The sequence below is a fragment of the Palaemon carinicauda genome, chromosome 5 (genome assembly GCF_036898095.1).
Source record: "Palaemon carinicauda isolate YSFRI2023 chromosome 5, ASM3689809v2, whole genome shotgun sequence".
NCBI lineage: Eukaryota > Metazoa > Arthropoda > Malacostraca > Decapoda > Palaemonidae > Palaemon > Palaemon carinicauda.
In genome coordinates this window covers 93,107,838-93,128,831 of record NC_090729.1, presented here as the reverse complement: position 1 = coordinate 93,128,831, position 20,994 = coordinate 93,107,838, and the positions used below count along the sequence as shown (strand labels likewise).

Here is a 20,994-nt window from a genome sequence, read left to right as displayed (position 1 = left end):
AGAGATATGCTAATCCGTTTTTTACTAGACCAGGTAAAGGAAACATCTATGAAAGCCAAAAAAAAAAAAACAGATCTGTACAAAATAATATAATTTAATAACACTGGAGAGGAAAATAGAGTTAAGTATTTCATAGATAGCTCTTGACCATGGGTTGGTGCTTGACCAGACCTCACATATACAGTAATACCTCGACTTACGAGTGTCCCAACATACAAGAAATTTGAGATTCGAAGAAAGTTACAAGCAAATTTGGGATACGAGGATATGAGATGGTTCCCTATACGGCCGCTAGGTGGCCGAGTGTGCGAGAGGCTGCTCACGAGGACAGCATCGCTCGCTCTTTCCCGTCGGATCTCCGTCACGTAAAGTTATCTCCGAGCATCAGCTGTAGTGTTTGCATTTTTTACGTGTTTTTTTGCATTAATCAGTACAGAATTAAGTGAATAAGCAATGGGTCCAAAGCAATCGAGTGCAAACAAGGGGAGTGAGAAGAAAAAGTGTATGATGACAATCGAGATACAGCATGAAATAATCGAAAAACATGAGAGTGGTGTATGAGTGACTGAGCTGGCTCACCAATATAAGAGCAGTACATCAACAATATACCATCCTCAAGCAGAAGGATGCTATAAAGAAGGAAATCAGAGACATGTTAGCGAAGTGGCAGGAGTTTTCTGATTTTATGGAAAAGAGACACCCGGACCAGTTGGCGTGTGGTTTTGCTTTAGCCTTTTGTGACGAGACTTGTGTACGTCATTTTCGTAACATTTTGAAGGGGAGACAAAAGCAAACATCCTTATATAGGTTCCTTTTAAAAAGGCCAGCAAAAAGTGAAGGTGATAGCGAGTCAAAAAGTGAGGCAAAAAGAACCAAGCTGCAAGAAGAAAAGTAAAAAAATGAAAATTAAAACAAAATTAGAATTAAGTTTAGTGTAACGTTAAATTAACATTTATTTTTAAGTGTGTGTAAAGTAAGCTAATTTTATTTGAGTTTTAATTTAAAGTTACAAAAGTGTAGCGTACCGAACGTGTTGCCATGAAGTCTCTCTCCTCTCCTTTCTCTCTCCCTCCTCCTCCGCACACACCGACGTTAGCCGCTACCGTCTGTCTCGAAGGTAAGAACACCATATTAATGTCACATTTTAATGCAGATCATAATCAGTACTTGGGTATTTGTTATTTTATGAGCGTAGGTTGTGAATTAGATAAATTAAAAACATGTTTTTCCACTGTAATATACTGTTTTTAGGTGTTTTTTCAGAGGGTGGGAACGGATTAATTTTTTTTTTTAGTTATTTTATATGGGAAAAAATGATCCGAGATACGAGCGAATTGACATATGAGCTCTGGTCCCAGAACACATTAAGCTCGTATCTCAAGGTATTACTGTATAGACCTTGATGTAACTTATGTAAGACTTTCGTCGTGAATTTCATTGAGATCAGGAGTTGTAACAGCTCTTTCTCCCACGTATCCAACCCTCACCTTTACTTCGAGACAAGGGGTAACTCTATTCAAGGAAGGATAACCATGTCTTGTGATTAACATGTCTCTGTTCAATACACGATATCTCTCAGGATATTTGCTCCGGAGGTTAGAACTCCATTGATACCTCTAAGGTAAAATTTCTCTAGTATATTTCTCGCAGAAATACATCAAGTAGAAGCTGCCAATGAGGAACTTCCATCAGGACGATATAGCTATCTTACCCAAAAACAGATTTTTTCCTGTCAAAATCCTTTATATATATATATACTGTATATATATATATATATATATATATATATATATATATATATATATATATATATATATATATATATATATATATATATATATATATATATATATATATATATATATATATATATATATATATATATATATATATATATATATATATATATATATATATATACTGTACTGTATATACATACATACATACATACATACATACATACATAGACAGTGTTGCCTCTTGATACAAAAGTTTCTGTATACTAAATAGGAACGATTTCCATTTGTGTTTGGCATATAAACAATGTACAAACGAGCTACAAGCGAGGGGTGTGCTCTACAACGCTCACAGTGTCACACACAGGTGACGTTCGTAAGTCATGGTTCTCTATCTCCTCCCAAGTCTTGATCGGCTAGGAAGAGACTGATTAAGGTTGAACAGTAATTAACTGGGTCATTGAATTTAAAATGGAAAATCTTCCCTGAACAGTCTGATAGTTCTGTAAATCATACTGATAAATGAATGTAATGAGGATGGTAATACGACGTCTAATATAATAACAGGTTGATCAAACATTCTTCAAACTAGTCAAGTTATACAAAGCAATAATTACACTGATGAAAGTAATGCAATGTCTGATATAATATCAGGTCGATCGAGCATTCTACGACATTGGATATAGACATGTTAAGCATAAGATGAAAAATGATAGTCTTCATGCCATTTGGGAGTTTTGACAGTCTTGGATGGCCGGCCCACGGCGAGACCAATTGGTGGGATGGGATTTGCTAGTCGGGGTGGAGCAGCTGGCGTTGAAGGTCTGACACGACTTGGTGTTGCTGGTGGGGGCAGCGGAGTTTGGTCGTTCGGCGTTGTGTGTATAAGCTGGCGAGTGGGGTTGGCCGGCTTTACAGGCGTGAGTGGGGGAGGTTGATCGACTGATGTTGGGTAATGTCGGTCAGCCAGCAGTTGTGGTTGGTCAGCAGGCGGGTCGTCCGGCGGTGTTGGTACGTGTCGGTTAGTCTCCTTCAGCTTGGTCGGGGCCGCGCTTGCGGGTGGTTGAAGGGGTATGCCACCATAGGTTATATTTTGCGGCTCTGTCGGGGTCGTAACCATTGTGAACTTTCTCAGGAATTTCCGGTTGCGCAGCGATACTCGGCCCGAGCCATCAACCTTTACCACTTACTGGTCATATTGCCTTACCTCGACGACTGTCCCGGTCCTGTCCCATTTGGTGGGATGTGGGCCGATTTTGGATGCGAACATGGTCACCAACCCGTAGGGGTGGCAGACGGCGAGTGTGTTGTGACCAAGCGTCCATCATACGAACGTGGCGCTTGCGTAGGGCTTCTTCCCTGGATGTCAGGGTTTCGCGCCATGTGGTGTGGGGGTTGTACTTCCCAAGAAGGATAGGGATGAGATCGCGGATCGGGTGACCGAAGACGCACATGGCTGGGGAGATTCTGGTGACTGGGTTTGGAGTGTTCCTGTATTGGAGGACTGCTTTCTGAATGGCATCTGTGTCCAGGTCTCCATTTGTCCCCGTGTTGTTAGTAATCAGGCGCTTCATTGTTTTCACTCCAATTTGCGTTCTGCAATTGCTGTGTGGAAATGCTACTGACGACAGTCGGTGGTGGACACCCCAGTCTCTCAAGAACCCACGTGTTTCGGTTGCCGTGAATTCTGGCCCACCATCGCTGGCAAGTTCCTCAGGAATTCCGTATGTGACGAATGCACGGCGCAGGTTGTTAATTAGTCCTTTGGCACCACTGGTAGACTTTGATATAAGTGGCCAGTTCGAGTATCGGTCCACAATTACCAGGTAGTGGGTGCCCTTGTGAGTGAAGTAGTCGGCACACATCGACTGGAATGGGTAAACAGGCAATACGGGTGGGGTAGGGGGGCCGGATGGTTGGGAGGGGGCCATGCGGTGGCAATCCTCACAGTTATCTCTAGTCGCCTGTATGTCTGCGGTAATGCCTGGCCAGTACACTGATGCCTCTGCACGAGCAGTCATCATGGAAACGCCCTGATGTGCCGAATGTAACGCGGATAGGACACCCTGGTGCAAGCACGTGGGGACGTTAACACGATCTTTGAACAATGCGACACCGTCGAAGGTGGTGAGCTCGTTCCGTAGGTGGTAGTACGCACGGAGGTGTTTTGGCATGTCATCTTTTGACATCGGAAATCCATGTTCGATGAGCTCTGTGAGCGCGTGAAGGGCGGGATCGCTTGCTGTAGATTCCTGTACACGGTCCCAGGTGACCGCTGGAAGGGAATCTAGGGCTGTGAGGTATGCGGGCTCTTCAATCGTGCATGTGTCACAGTCCCTCATGCGTATGCCGGCAAGGATATCGTGGTGGACCGACGGTATGGAGTGGTCGCAGACTGATGCATTGTCGTCAGAGAGATACAGTTTTTCTGGGTTGGTGTGGCCTCTTGGATGACGTGAAATGGCGTCAGCTCCATTGTTGCGCATTCCTGGCACGTATACGATACGGAAGCGGTAGCGCAGTGTCTTCTCGTTTAGGTTGCGCAGGCGGGGATTCGGGATGTCATCCAGGGATCGGTTCCCCAACATCTTTAATAGTGGCTTGTGATCTACAGTAATGACCAGGTTTGAGCAGCCGAGGACAAAGTAGCGTGATATGTCGAGGGCATCGGCTACCGCCAGGGCTTCCCCCTCTATCGCGGCATACCTGGATTCGGCTGGGTGCGTGAAATGACTCCCGACTAGGGTCACCTTCCAACCGTCGTGGCAGCAGAATGGCTTGTCTGTTGGGCATTGGCAACGTTTTTGGAACATCCAGAACCCGATGCCTTCTTTAGACCAATCGGTCGCAAGGCATGTCAGATTGGTTTTGTCGAAGATGCGCACCCCGTTGGTAATTTCATCTACAATGGCCTCTTTAGATGCTTGGAATGCGCTTTCAAGATCGTCGGTCCACGTAAATGCCTTGTCGGGTTTCAGTAGCTCGCGGAATGGGAGCATGTGCTCAGCCATACTGAAAGCATAAGACACTTGGTTTACTAGGCCAAACCACGATCGAGCGTCGGTAATGTTCTTCGGGCGTGGGAAGTCTGATATTGCCTGCAGGTATTTCGCACAAGGGCGCACACTGTCCATTGAGATGGTGAAGCCGGCGAATTCTACCTCGCGACAGCCAAACAAAAATTGTCGGGATTGAGGGTGATGCCGTTTCTACCGCAGACGTCGAGCCAGGTGGCTGCCTGGTAGAAGCTTTCCTCAATAGTGTTGGCCCACAGTAATGTGTCATCAACGCATTTCGTCATGTCATGGACATCGGATACTATCTCATCATATCGCCTTGAGTAGCCATCGCCTGACGCGGCATAGCCTTGTGGGGCGACACAGTATCGATATCTGCCCCAGGGTATGATAAAGGTGGTCATGTTGCGGTCATCCTTGTGCAGTGGTACACTGTGGTATCCATTCCAGGCATCGAACACTGTTTTTAGTTTCCCCAGTGGGACACAGCGGGCCTGATGAAAGGGCGATTGGGTGTGGTGTGTTTTGCGAGTGGCATGAGCAATGAGAGCCTGAAGGTCTACCGTCCTTCTAGGCTTGCCCGTCTTCTTGGCGCAGAGTACCATTCTGTGGCATCATGTCACCGGCTCTCCTATGGGCACTGGCTCGATAACTCCCATTTTGACGTCTTGGTCCAGACCTGCTTTCACGGTTTCTTGCCAGTGTAACGCTACTGGAATGGGGATGTGATGGGCGACGGGCTTAGCATCTGAGTCAACCATCAAGCGCATTGGTGGGCCCACCATCATGGGGAAGGGCTGGTGGCCGCACGTGTTGAATGTGCTGGAGGCATAGAGTTCTTTCAGGTATTGTTGAACGGCCTCCCTATTACCTTCTGTGGCCGCCATGGGGATAGACGTAGGTTTAGGTGGGGGCGCCGTGCGCCGAGGACAATTGCACTGAGATGTCACGCCATTGTCACATGTATCATTTTGCGGTGTACAATTGTCTGTGGTTGCCGCACTGCACGACATCTCACCCAGTGTGGGGAAGTCCTTGGAGATTATGCCAAGATCGACGCAGGCGCTGCGTGACAAGAACACTCTGTCTGTCGAATCCATGACGTACACTATTTGCCGTGATTCGGATATCTTCATTCTACGTTGTCGGCACAGGAAGCCATGCTTCCTTACTTTACAGCCGAAAGTAGGCAGCATACCTGCAGCTGCCTTTCTCCCCTGTAAACTATAAGACTCTTTCCCCCCCCCCCCCCCTCTGTCCTTTAGTGTCATCCTAGCCGTCACAACATTCTTTCGCCGGTATTCTGACAGTCATCCTGGCTTGCCGGGTTGAGTACGTTGCCGCCCGGGACCCTACCAGCGGTGGTTAGGTTGCTGTCTCGGCCACTTCCTCCTTATGTCCTTTCTTCACCGGAGGTGAATGCCCCGGGAGGGGAAAGACTGAGCCGGACCTGACGGCTGCCAGTGGGAAACCCATTATACTGTTGAGAATTCCTCAGTCCTCTCTTGGCCTGCCCTCCTCAAACCTTGCCACCGGCAGTACAGCCGGTGGCAAAATCTGTGGCTGGATGGAAGCTAGAATCAGATGCATTCCTCCCCTTCCATTAGAACTCTCATTCTGGCAAGGAGACAGTAGGCGGCAGTAGCCCTCCTACACTTCCAATTATTGTGTTAAACCATAATGATAGGAAATCCTCCTTTCCATTATTTTTCTCTCTCTATCAGTTAGTGCCGCCAGGCACTAGCCTAACCCTGGTAGTATACCGGTAAAACTACAGTATACAACAATACAGTATACAACAATACAGTAGTTGGTAAAACTACAGTATACAACAATACAGCATTTGGTAAAACTACAGTATTACATAATACAGTAGTTGGTAAAACTACAGTATACAACAATACAGTTGTTGGTAAAACTACAGTATACAACAATACAGTTGTCGGTAAAACTACAGTATACAACAATACAGTTGTTGGTAAAACTACAGTATACAACAATAGAGTAGTACAAATATTTCAACATACTCATTGTATCCTATCACAGTATATTGTTGGGACCGCATAACATGTTGAGGTTGAAGTATACCCTCAACACCCTGATGAATCCTTTGATTATTGGGACACTTATGAAACACTGTTCAGTATTAATATTCTACAGGTGGAGAAGTTAGAATAAATATTCACTATCTCCGGCTCTACGTACGGGAGTCGTTCCACACTGTATTTTCCCTTATAAGGAATTTAAATATTAATATTGACCGAGGTCTCAGCAATTGCCTGGGAGAGGAAACACAGATATGTGTCGTTCCTATTTCCTTTCTAGCTTACTATCCTAAGCTAATAAATATAATAGTAAGTATTACTATTAAAAGTATGCATTTATATCAACGATATAAACAACTGTATACTCATTTCACCCTTTTTCCTTTACAGGTCTCATGCCCCCCGCTGCATTGTATCTGGATCCCTGAGGTACTGGGACCCGAAGGGTTGGTCCAACTGCTCGACCTTACTGACCAACGACTTTGGAGACGGTATTCCTGACACCACGGAGTCAAGGGATACAGCAAGGGAAACCCTTTAAAGGTGGGTAAAGGGTTCCAGAAGAACTCTCCGGGACCTTACCTTCCTAACAATTCTCTTAGGTGCCTTCTGTTTCCTAAGGCTCAATCCAGTGCGGTAGTGCCCCAGGAACAGATCCAGCCTTCCTTCATCTAACTGAAAATGGACGTGGACATCAACAAGGCACTGGAAGGCATGGGTAGCCATCAAGAACAGATATCGGAGGTGTCCACCGACACCAAACAGGACCTACTGCAAGAAGGCCCTGAAGAAGAAGTGGTTCAACCACCCACAGAGGAAGAAGGATCCGTTTTGACGGTGACTGAGAACCCCCAGTTCACTGTGACGGCATATCAACCTATGCCGTCAACCTCTTCAGCCCCAACTCCCCAACCGACTACACAGCTCGACAGGAGCGAGGCGCTCCTAGAGTCGATCCAGCAGATGTTGGCAGTGTTCCGGAAGGAACGAGGAGATTAAGCAAGATCTTAAAGAGATGAACAGAGAAGTACAGGAAGGGAAACGCCATGGCGATTTCAGGCGCTCTGCTAAGCCCCTTAGAGTATCTAACCTCCCTCACTGCTCCAAAACCAACCCCTGGAGGTACACGGAACACATGCCCATGACGAATGGGAAACTTTACATCTCCGAGAAGTTGGGGCCAAACCCCTTGAAGATCTTCAATTCTGGCCCAGCTTTTCAGCATACCTAGATTGCTACGCAAGACTGCGAGATGACCCTGCATCTCGCAAGGAGACGGTACCCAAGGAAGTCATTGTCTTCGAACATGACAAGGCACAAGCTATCCTAACTAAGACCCTGAAAGGAGCTGGATATACCAACTCCAAAGTCTCGGCATTGAGCAAGAGGCACCCAACTTTCATTGTTCCTTCCTCTAGAGCTTTCCCCTTTTTGGTGAAAGCCCTTGACTGTGTCATGAAAGCAGTCGAAGAGGGCAAACCTTGCCCAGTCCTAGAGGAATGCAAACCATTATCTCTAGCCATGCCTACCTGCAAGAAGTGGAAAGAAGTATATCTAACCTTCTCAGTCTCCAAGTTGGATCCGGAGATAGCAGGCCAGCAATTCAATGAGAACCTTCCAAAGTTGCCAGACCATCTTTTGAGAAGGGAACAAGACCCGAAAGAAAGACTTGCCGCTTCCTTGTCTCATCAGAACTGCTTGGAAATGTGTGCAGGTCTAACCAATGCCCCAGACATGTACATGGTCTTAGCCAAGTCTCACATGGGTACCCTTGTGAAGGACTTATATGCCTTCGTCAGGTCAAGGAGGACCTGTAGAGAGCATGTGTTTGCCGCAGCAACGGTAAAACATGAACCCAGGAAGCTGATCTCATCATGCATCTGGGGCAAAGACCTTTTCCCACAAGATGTGGTTCAAGAAGTCATTGCCAAAGCTGCCATGGAGAATAGGAACCTTCTCCAAAAGTGGGGCATGTCTTCTAAAAGGAAATCATCCTCAGACAGTGGTCGCCAGCCTAAGAACAGAAAGATAAAGAAACCACGTAGACCTGCAAAATTTCTGGCTGTGACCATGACCACAGTGGTAACCCAGCCGCAAACCACCTTCCAGATGGTCCCTCAGCAGCTGGTGACCCAGTCACCTGTCTTTAACCCAGGTTTTGAGAGGCACACGACCACCTTTCGGCCCTGCAAAGGTAAAGACCCAAAAGGAGGCTCCTCAAGAAACCTCTTAAAGGGTAGAGGAGGACGCGGTCACGGAAGCAAGTCCTCAGGAACCTCTAAGCAATGAGAGGTTCCAGGTAGGAGGCAGACTTTTTCACTTTCGGGATCGTTGGATCTTCGATCCATGGGCCCACAGCCTAATCACGAATGGACTCGGTTGGAAATGGAAGAAAATTTTACCCCCTTTTCCAGAATTCTTCCAACACTCCCCCTTTGTTGGAAGAATATACCTCAGAATTCTTGAACAAGAAGGTAATAAGGAAAGTGCAGTACATCAGATTCCAGGGAAGGCTGTTCTGTGTTCCCAAGAAAGACTCGGACAAACTCAGAGTCATTCTAGACTTGTCTCCACTCAACAAGTTCATCGAGAACAACAAGTTCCGGATGCTTACTTTACAACACATAAGGACCCTTCTACCAAAAGGGGTGTACAGAGTCTTAATAGACCTGGCAGATGCTTACAGGCACCTACCAGTCAGTCGCCCCCTCTCCTCCTACCTAGGATTCAGGATACAGAAGACAAAATATGTCTTCACAGCCATGCCCTTCGGCCTAACATAGCCCCAAGGATATTCACAAAGCAAGCGGATACAATCGTCCAACAACTACGCTCCGAAGGAATTCAGGTAGTAGCATACCTGGACGATTGGCTGGTGTGGGCAGCATCCAAGACTACTTGTCTGCAAGTGGCCGGAAAGGTGATCCAGTTCCTGGAGCACCTAGGCTTCAAGATCAACCGCAAGAAGTCTCGCCTTTCTCCAGCTCAGAAGTTTCAATTGTTAGGAATCCATTGGAACTTACAGTCACACCATCTCTCCATTCCACTAAAGAAGAGGAGAGAGATAGCGGGATCTGTCAAGAGACTAATCGAACACAAGAGGATTTCAAGACACCAACAGGAAAGAGTATTGAGCTCTCTCCAGTTCGCAGCAGTGACAGACCTGGTGCTAAAAGCACAGTTAAAGGATGCGTCAGGAGTCTGGAGAAGATATGCATCAAACGCTTGAATAGATCAACGAATGTTGACACCGACCCGATTGCTCAGCTATTAAGGCTGTGGTCAACAACCAAGAGCCTAGCATGAACAATTCCCTTACAACCACCACAACCATCAGTGGTGATACACACAGACGCCTCCCTGGAAGGACACTTTCCCTGCAAGGGGCAGGAAGCCCTAAGCTAGTTCCAAGCTAGGTGGATATGACAAATAACGGTAATGTTATATATACGGGTCTAGTAGACCATATAAGAACTCATTCAAAGTAAAGGCTCTTATACAAACCCACAGATATAGTACTTTCAAGTTAATTCTCTGGTAAGCTTCCATCAGGACGACATTGCCGAGCCCAAAAAACGGATATTGAACAAAGAGAAAAATCTATTTTTGGATGAGATAGCCATGTCGTCCTGATGGACCCACCCTTCTTTCTTAAATGACCCCACCCGAAACTACTCTATCTGCGACTATTCCAGCTTAAATGCAGGTTAGGAATGATGGGCCGTATTAGTACGGAGAGGAGGTCCACCGGGTACCTTAATAACGGCTCCCCTTTCATTCGCCACTCTTCCCTCTCAAAGAGTTAAATCTATTCGGGGTGAAGATTGCTGTGTCGTATCAAAAAGTATGTTTCCTGATATTATGTGATATCCTTAAAGATATATTAAGGATACTCGCGCCAGAAGTTAGAATTCTGTAGACCTATGGTTAATTCTCTGGGAGTATCACTGTAGCAAATATCCCTTAAAAAGCTACCTAAAGGAACCTTCCATCAGAACGACATGGCCAAGCCCAAAAAAATCAGACTATAAATCAATTTAGTGAGATCGGTATTACTCTATAGACATGAGTCATGGTATGACAATGAAACAATCTCCAATAGATTTAGTAGATTTGAGAATAAAGCCCTCAGAAGGATATTGGGAGTTAAATCGCAGGACAGGTTTAGAAATAAAACTATAAGAGAGATTACTCAAGTACCATATGTGGATGAGATCATAATGAGGGGTAGATGGAGATAGTTTGGGCATGCTCTTCGCACTCCCCAAGAGAGATTAGTTCACCAAACGTTCAGCTGGGCTCCACAAGGCACTAGAAAAATTGGAAGACCCAGGCCTACATGGCTAAGGCCTATAAAGTGCGAAGTAGCAGATGATGAATGGAGAAATATTGAATTAAAAGCTCAAGACAGAGACGACTGGCGAAATCTAACCGAGGCCCTTTGCATCAATAGGCATAGGAGGAGATGATGATGATAATATATATATATATATATATATATATATATATATATATATATATATATATATATATATATATATATATATATATAGGTATATGCAGTATACACTCTCTCTCTCTCTCTCTCTCTCTCTCTCTCTCTCTCTCTCTCTCTCTCTCTCTCTCTCTACCGTAAGCTATATTAGTGGGCTGAGGCTGGGAGCCCAGTGTCTTTGTACACCAATGGTGCAACTACCTTGTATCTATTATCCTGCATACGTCAGTAGTGGCAAATTGGGCTTTAACAGATTGTATGTAGTACGTCCATCTCAATCGGGAAGCAAATTAGCTGTTTCTTCCCTGTGAGGTGACAGTTCTAATCAGACGTCCCAATCAACTCTCATCTATAATACATAAGCATTTTTGAACACGGAGTTTTGTGGTGCATTTATGGAGAAATAATCAAAATGTAATGTATGTTCCCAATTGAATTGTAAAAGAGCAATTGTAAAATAATGTCTTGTATATATTAATTATTTAACATGTCCTTCCCAGACCCATTTAACAACATTTAGCTATGAGGGCCTTTTCTCTTCATTTAGAACAGAGGAAACGTAAAATTACCGAATATTAACATATTGATACAATATTGTGTCATTCAATTTATCTTACCGCACATCTTATTGCTTTTTGTAGATGGATTATCTGTCTTAAGATTTGGCCAGTTTATACGATCAATAATAGTTTTATTTCTGAAATTCTAGTGGGATTATCTGTTCTATTCTTCTATCAATATATCTTAACAAAGTATAGTGGGTAATTGAATAATAAAAAAAAACAGGCAGAGTTGAGAGAATACAGAAGTTACTGTGTGAAATACGCTTTTCAACTCAGTTGTATTAATGGGAAGGTTATATAAGATTATGTAATATGATATAGACCTGATTAATATATCTTAAAATATCAACATAGCAAAGTTAGCTAATACCATTTACCTAAAATCAGCTATATTTCTCTCCTTCAGTTAGTTTTACTTATTATTCTGTAATATTAAGCTTATTAAAACAATTTACTCTTAAACTATTGTCAATTATGCTGTAACATATATGGAAATTTATTCAAATCATTAATAATTATAAATAGTTTTAATCTCTGAATCATTAGTCTACATAGTTATATCATTATTATATTGTGGTAACTATAAGATTACACAGAAATTCGTACAATTTATTTGAAATTGATTGTAACATTTATGTCATTTACAGTTGTGAAGAGCTTACCATGTACGGCCAGTTTTCATCAAGGAGGAGGAATTGGATACTTTGTTCAGGAACTCTTAAATGCAGCTGAGAAAACAGATATTGGAAAGATTCCGTGTCTCCTGGATGAAGGTGTAGACAAAGAAGCTTGGACTCATATGAAAGAGCAATTAAGAAAACTATTAGGAAATTATATAACTAAATTTGAAATAGATAGTTCTGATGATGACTGTTAATTCTTGTTTAGCATCATACTTTCAATAGATATTATGAAGAAATTCTTCCTTTAATTATATCGACTTATACCTTTGCTAGCGTTATTTCATCAACTTCCTTTCGTGTCTTATAAGAAAACGTTCATTTTGTAAAAAGAGTTTCCAGAATGACCAATATCGGATAGGAACAGCCCAATTCATCCATTACAGGTGGACATTCTTTAATTACTGTACTCTGGAAATTATGATGAAAATTTTGCTAGATATCATGACAAATGCAGTGTTTGACACTTTACATGTTATTTGCTCAAAAATTTCGTTTTAGAGCCCTTACAACTGATTTTTACCCGCAGAGCAATTGTGAAGCCCTTATCCCTTGTTTGACTTTTTATTAGATTAAATAATCCCAATAATTACAGTTTGAAAATGTCTATTCATCTGATTAATTTTTCAAATAGTATATTATTGTACTAGTAACTAATATATTACACATAAAGCAAGCAAGTAACTCAAGGCGGTGAGTTATAATGTATATTTTTTCCGGCACTATATACAAACCCTTTCACTCTTTATGGTGGAGATTATTCCGGCAACACCTGAAACAAGCTAAAAGACTTTAGCGAGATGTAACTACCCACCGCTAGTTAGCAGGGGTGAGGGGTAGCAGGTGGTAGACCGGCTATCCCGCTCACACCTGCACTGGTAACCTGACGTCACTTTTTTATTTTGGCTCGTTGGAGAACGGATGTGCTTGTCAACCCATTTACACGTTCCAATTAATAAATACAAACTAGCCTAAACTTTAAAAACTTTCCCGTTCCTTTTTCTTTTAAGGGGATTGTACGTGAGGCTCCACCATGCGGGTTTGTCCTGGTATAGAAGGGCGCCAGTGCAGCACCTTTATGTCAGTCATATAGACGGATCCTCACGGCCTTTGTTGTGCATGCAGGGCTCACTCCTCCTGTATGCAGGCGTCTCCTTGTAATGAGTGTAGGGAGTGGCTTCCCTCCCAGTAACAATGATATAGTAAGTGGCAGAAGAAAGCCTTAGAGTTCCTCTTGAGGATGAATTTGAAGGGGGAACTTTGCTGTTTTACTCCGTCGGCTTGTTCCTGCCACTATGACTCTGCTCGATCGGTCTCCTCCAGGGTTTGGTCTAGTAAGAATGGTGCCCCTTTAACCCTTGGACAACCTTGCGGTTCTGAGGAATCTGTTGCTTCCCCTAGAGAAGCAGAACCGCCCTCGGCCATACTAGTGTCTCTTTCCACTGACGTCATGCTTAGGCTCTGGGCTTTCCTTGGGGCTTGCTAGGTCTTCGTGCTAGGAATGGCTGCTTAAGGTCCTTCAGTTGGGGACACAGCTATATCACCTAGCTGCCTTCCTAGGGGTTGACTTCTGTCTTTCCCCTAGAGACTCCGAAGGTCATGTACCAAAGGAGTCTCTCGTGTCTCTTCCTGTAGTGACCTCAGCTTCTGCTCAACCACCCTATGTTCATCCCACTTTGGTGGACTAACGTGAGCAGTTGCAGACAAGTTCCCGTGTGAGGACTCCTCCGAAATGAACCCAGAAGAACTCAGAAAGTAGCTTTGGCTATGTTTCGCAGCTTGCACATGCAATGCTGATCTTGAACCTGAGCTTGCTCAACTTTTTGAGGGTAAGCAGAGTGAACTGCACGGATGTTCACTTCCAGGTGATGGGCCGCTATCTTGTTCTCAAAAAAGGTGCCCTTTGCCCGAGTGCCCCCCACCCCCTCGAGCTTCCACAACCATGTGCTCGATTCTTCTATGCCTCACTCTATCTCTTCGGAGCATCGCTTCTCTCTGAGCTAGACGATGTTGGGGTTAGGCGACTGTTTGACTAGTTCCTATGGGGATCTGTGCCTCAAGTTTCGACCTCTCATGAGTGAGAACCTACTCTTTTGCTTGTGCGCCAGCGTACAGCAACACCTCAGCCATCTTCATCTCCTTGCGAGCGAACATTTCCTCGAGTAGGAGAAGGGAAGGCTGCGGAAGAGTGCTTTTCTCCATAGCAAACCAGCTCAGAGAAGCACAGACCTTAGTGTAGCGGGCAAGTCTTTCACAATGTGGCGCATCCACCCACTAAGAGCTAGCAAGGTGGTGGGCGAGCTCCTCTGCTTGACAAAGATCTGGGCGTTGTTTCAGCTATGCACCATGCTCAAAATAGCGAGTTTGCTTGGCCCTACTCGCCGGCACACACCCCTTTGAAAGCACGCTACACGTAGGTGGTGAGACACCAGGTAGAGCTTAGCTCCACCCTACCTGCGCCCAACTGTACAGGTGTTCGCTATGGCTCGCTGCGCCAGCACTCGTCTCACCAACGTTCTCTCAGGCAAAATTTGTTTTGCCAGCGTTTGCCTCACCATCAGGTGGTACAGCGTTTGCACTCTCTGGGTACTGCTGCTTCAGTAGCATTGCCCACTTCATATTCCCACTCTACTACGGTAGTTAATGAGAGCATATTCTCTCGCGATAAACAGGCTGACCACTCTCACTTCCTTAGGTAAGCAGAGCATGGATACAAACATGATGTTCCTCCTTTCCTGCCCGTCCTTTCCAGGGCACTCCACCTAGATCTAGGAACCACTCATGTGGCACCCCTTCAGACGCCATCACCTTTTCAAAGGATTTACCATTGTTTGCTGACCTGGTGCAGGTAGTTCACCAGGCAGTCTTAGGACGACCCACAACCCTCCAGGTACATCGACCATTCCTTTGAAGGTTTCAAAGTTCTCTGGGAGGAGTAGTCCTTCGGCCGTCACTAGACACAGAAACACTGGTGTTAAGCAGAATCTACCTCTGGCGGCCGCTCGCCTTCCTTCTCCTCAGCGGTTGTCCAGGTACCAACAGTACATTAGTAAGAAGGTCTATAACACCGATCAAGCCACAGAAGACAAAACAAGGTCACCAAGCGGTTATTCCCCCCAGGAGATTATTATTATTATTATTATTACTAGCCTAGCTACAACCCTAGTTGGAAACGCAAGATGCTATTAAGACCAAGGGCTCCATTATTATTATTATTATTATTATTTGCTAAGCTGCAACCCTAGTTGGAAAAGCAGGATGCTATAAGCCTGGGGGCTCCAACAGGGAAAACAGCCCAGTGAGGAAAGGAAACAAGGAAAAAAATTAATTGTTTTAAGAACAGCAACAATATTAAAATAAATATTTCCTATATAAACTTTAAAAACTTTAACAAAACAAGAGGAGGAGAAACAAGAGAGAGCAGTCTGCCCGAGTGTACCCTCAAGCAAGAGAACTCTAACCCAAGGCAGTGGAAGACCATGGTACAGAGGTTATGGCTCTACCCAAGACTAGAGAACAATGGTTTGATTTCGGAGTGTCCTTCTCCTAGAAGAGCAGGGAAAATTAGTCCAGTAAAGAAGGGAAATAAGGAAATAAATAAACAATATAAGAATTAATGAAAAATTAAAATAAAGCATTTTAAAAACATAACATTAAAACAGATATTTGATATATAAACTATAAAAGGACTTATATAAGCCTGTTCAACATAAAAACATTTACTGTGAGTTTGAACTTTTGAAGTTTTACTGATTCAACTACCCGATTCAGAAGATCCTTCCACAATTTGGTCACAGCTGGAATAAAACTTCTAGAGTACTGTGTAGTATTAAGCCTCATGATGGAGAAGGCCTGACTATTAGAATGATATCCATCCCAGGAATGCAGAGGCTCAACATCTAGGGAGGTCTCTTTCAGCGACAATTATCTGATTTCGCTGATAGAGTGGGATCAACAGGATTTTGCCCACCCCAGCAGTGGAAGTTCCAGCTCCACCTCCCATACCCTCCGAGGATGTAAGATCCAAGGAACCAGTGTGGAAGGAGACTCCTCTCCTCACGGACTTAACATCTGTCCACGGGAGCAGAAGGATGTGAAGACCATTCCTGAGAACTGGCACTCAACATCCGAGTACCCAGATCCAAGGAAGGGTCTTCCGAATTCCAGGTCCGTCTCAGTAAGATTGGAGCATAGTGGCTCCCTCCGAGGTCTCAGGTCTCTGCTCACAGACCAGTTGACGACCATGACCCACCCTGGGCTCCTATGGATGTGAGGTCAGGGGTGGAAGATCCAATTAATGACAGCCCGGAACACTTGGAATTCTGTGTGCATCTGCCACTCTAAAGATTTCTCCCTTGAAGCAGAGAGACTCCGATTACATCTTTCTGCAGGTACTTTCATGCATATGGAAGATCAACTCCTTGGGAGAACCGGATATGATTCCAACTGAAGGGAAGGACATTATCCTGGACCTATTTTATGACAGTCCCTGGCCCACCAAGACTAAGGAAGCCTTGCCTTGATCTAGAGGAGTCAAGGGTGCCAAGAAAAGGGCTTATGCCCAAGTGGAAGGAGTCTTATAATTCTTCAGGTCTGTGGCTTTCACTATGGCGGATGCTGCAAACATTGAGCGGGTTGCGAGGTGTTCTTTGCAAGCCACTTCATTTTTGGACTACTGGTTTGGGTGTCGGTTGGGTACCTCTTTAGGTATAAAGACTTCTCCACCAACCAGAAAAAGGAGGCAGTGTCTGCCTTCCTCCTTTCAGGACCCAGGACAGTGGAATTCCTCACTCATAATATCCTGAACCAGTGGATGAACTGGGTTTTGAGATGAAAGGATGCCAAAATCTCTAAATTCCAGAAGCAGGTGCATAGGAGGAAAACGCTGAAGCTTCGTAACTTTGATGGATGGTCCCTCCCTCTTCAATAAGGAGGACATGGAGGCAGTTGCCAAAAGGTGGAGGAAGACAAGCCAAGACTCCCTCCACCATCGGGCGATAACTCCTCGCTCTTACTCCTCGGCAACACCACCGTAGCGATCATCACTGATGAAATGCTAGGGACATTAGAAAGGTCTCAAGCACCAAATCCGGTAGCTTCTAAGAAGCAAGAATCCACATAGCCCTTTCGAGTTGGAGGTTTCAAGGGTAGAAGAGTGAAGGGAGGAAGACGTAGCCGATTCTGCTGAAGGGGTATTCCTTCCACCAGTCCACTGGTAGGAGGATGCCTACTGAGCAGGTGGCACAGGTGGATGTTCCACGGGGCCGAACTTGGTCTGTCGCCGTCCGTAGAGTGGGATACCATGTCCCATTCACTCACTCTCTCCGTCCTCCCATGCAAGGGAATCCGCAAAGGAACATGCCCTTTAGGGCGAAGTCCAGACCATGTTGAGGAAGGACGCTCACCAAGAGGTCATAGACGAGTTCCCAGGCTTCTATGGTAGGCTCCTTTTTTGTAGAAAAGGTGTGTGGAGGCTGGAGACCAGACAAAGACTTCTCTGCCTTTAAGTAGTTTGTCCAACAAACCCTGTTCAAGCAGGAGACGTCCCAGACAGTCAGGCAGGCCCTTCAGACCAAAAGACCATGATAACGCTGGATCTCAAGGATACGTACTTCCAGATCCCGATTCATCCATTGTCAAGGAAGTACCTAAGGTTCATTCTAAACGGCAAAATATACCAATTCAAGGTGCTGTGTTTCAGCCTGTCCACAGCACCATATGTGTTAAAACTGGTGTTCTCCATTGTGACCACCTGGGTGCACAAGAACGGTATTCATCTCTTTTGTTATCGAGACAGACTCCTTGAGTTTTGCCACAATATAGGGATTGTGGTAAATCACGAGAAGTCGTCTCTGCACCCTTCTCAAGATCTAGTATATCTAGGGATGAAAATCAACACCACACTACACATAGTTTTTTGTCCATAGAAAGAATAGAAAGACTGAAAGAGGCTGCTCGCCCATTTCTTTCACAAGACATGCTGCCAGCACATTGGTGGCTGACGCTGCTGGGACATTTATCCTTCTTGGAGCGACTGGTACCCAGCGGCCGCCTGCTCATTCGTTCTCTCCAGTTGTAGCTGAAGACATTCTAGTCTCACCCCAAAAAGCTCTTCGAACCTATTGGTTCCGATAGGGTCAGAGTAAAATAGAGACCTGAGTTGGAGGGTGTCAGACACCAACCTCTTCTGGGTAGTGGACCTTCACTCTCCTCCCTAAAATTAATGCTCTTCACAGATGTGTCAAAAGAAGTGTGGAGGACTCACCTGTTGCACCACACAGCCTCCGGGCTCTTGTTCAAATCAGAGCGACAGCACCACATAAACTTCCTAAAAATAAGGGCAGCCTTTCTAGCCCTCAAGCAATCCCATCAGCTCCTTTCAGGACAACACCACAGTAGTGGCTTACATAAATAAACAAGGAGTTACTTTTTCACAGCCCTTCTGCCATCAAGCTGTGGAGATAATAAGATGGATGGAAGACAACTTGGTAGGCCTTTCAGCCCACTTCATCCCGGGCAAAAGGAATATTCTGGTGGACAATCAAAGCAGGAAAACTCGGTTAGTTGGCTCCGAGTGGTCTTTGAAACATCAGATACCCAACAATTTTTTTACTTTGTGGGGTTTGCCGTTGATAGACCTGCTCGCGACGCCCCCTAAACAAAAGCTTCCAGTGTACTGCTTGCCCGTACTCTATCCCCAAGCAATCTGGCAGGATACCTTCCAACACCAGTGGGACAACGTGGACATCTATGCATTCCCCCCTTCTGCCTAGTAAGGAAGCTTCTAAAAAGGGGAAGGGCATTGCAAGATCTCTTGATGACTCCAATAGCTCTGATGTAGCAGCATAGGCGGGTCTGTGGAAACACCAAACACCCTTCACAGCCCACTACCAACAAGATGTAACCCACAGGAACCTGGATACCTTTTCAGTAGGTCCTGTGAGGACTGCACAAAGCACTGTTTGAAACACCTCAACTCCCTTGTAGGAAAAGTAGCAGTCGGTCTAGGGCTGATGTTATCCATTAGTAAGTCTAGAATGAATGTGAGGGTTACTGGCCTCTTTGTTCTTTTTTCTCCCCTTCCTTGAGGTTTCAGCATCCAAAGAACTCTGCAAGTGGATCTCTTCTGACTCCAGGTGGGTATTATTGCCCCTTGTGTAACCTGGTACAGTAATGCCTCAGCACGAAATTCGTTCTGGAGTGGCTTTCGTCTCGTGAAAATTTCATGTTATGGGTCATATTTTACATGGAAATTGCCTAATTCATTCCAAACCCTACAAAAATACCACATTAAATTTTATAGTAAAGCTACAGTACAACCACAATGAAATACTTTACAATCAAATACATTTGAATCATTCAATATACCTAAACTAACGGTTAATACCTGTAATTTAAGTAGTTATTAGAACGTAATGCAATAATAAAAGGAAAATACAGTAATACAATACATACAGTACAATACTGTACATATACAAAATATGCAGTACTATATACAGTATACGGTACTATTATTGTTACCCTTAATATAAAGAGAGATACATTTTCTATTTTATGAACCCGTTTTCTTTCTTTTTTTTAATGGGTGACTATTTTTTTCTCTGCCTGACTGGCAAATATCTTTTTTTATCATGAAACATTTTTCGCACTGCGAGTTAGAAAAATCACATTTCGTTTCACAGCGTGAAAATTTCGTAAGCAGATTCTTTCGTGAAGAGAGGCAAGATGGAGTTGGGAAATGTCTAGGTTATGTGCAGAGCTTAGCTCCAAGAGTGCCCATACCTGGCCAAGTCACAATGCTTAGTTCATGCACTATCATACGGATTGCTCAGACCATTATCTCTCACACATTCTGAGAGTTAGAAAGGAGACAGGGTGTCTCTAGGTAGCTCGTGCAAAGCACAGAGTCACACTCCGGGACAGGAATCAGCGAGTTGGTTGAGGATTCTTCCACCCACCTATTGGTGAGTCTCCACCGTTAAGAGCGAAAGGGTTTCTATACGCTGTAGTGCCAGAACCAATGACAAATATGGAAATAATTTGCATTTCCCCTAACTATACAAACCTTGAGGTCTTCACACATACGTGTCTCGCCAACACTCGCCAACACCTATCCCCCAAGAAATCTTGCCTGCAATTCAAAAGTGACGTCATGTTACCAGTGCAGGCATGAGCGAGGTGGCAGTCTACACCCCTCACTAACTAGCGGGGGGTAGTTCCACCTTGCTAAAAAGTCTTTTGGCTTGTTTCAGCTGTCACCAAAATAATCTCCAATGTAAAGATCTCAAAATTTATATAGTTATGGGAAATACAAATTATTTTCAAATATGCCATCCAGGTGGTCAATTCATACTGGCACAATGACTTGCTCTGGACAGACTCATCATAGAGTAAATTTTCAAATCTAGTTCTTATGTTTTATTTTTTTTTATTTTTGCTCCTGCTTTTACCTTTTGGT

At 44.5% G+C, this 20,994-nt stretch overlaps 1 protein-coding gene across 2 annotated transcripts in view; it reads left to right on the top strand.

The window, feature by feature from the left end:
- The window catches only part of mst (misato mitochondrial distribution and morphology regulator), a 963,151-nt gene extending 943,352 nt beyond the window's left edge, over positions 1-19,799 (top strand). For both annotated transcript variants that reach the window (XM_068373866.1, XM_068373867.1), the window contains exon 11: positions 12,504-19,799. In XM_068373866.1, coding sequence (XP_068229967.1) covers positions 12,504-12,733 — 230 coding nt within the window. In that variant the 3' untranslated portion in view covers positions 12,734-19,799. The remainder of the gene's footprint in view (positions 1-12,503) is intronic.
- The last annotated feature ends 1,195 nt before the right edge of the window (positions 19,800-20,994 follow it).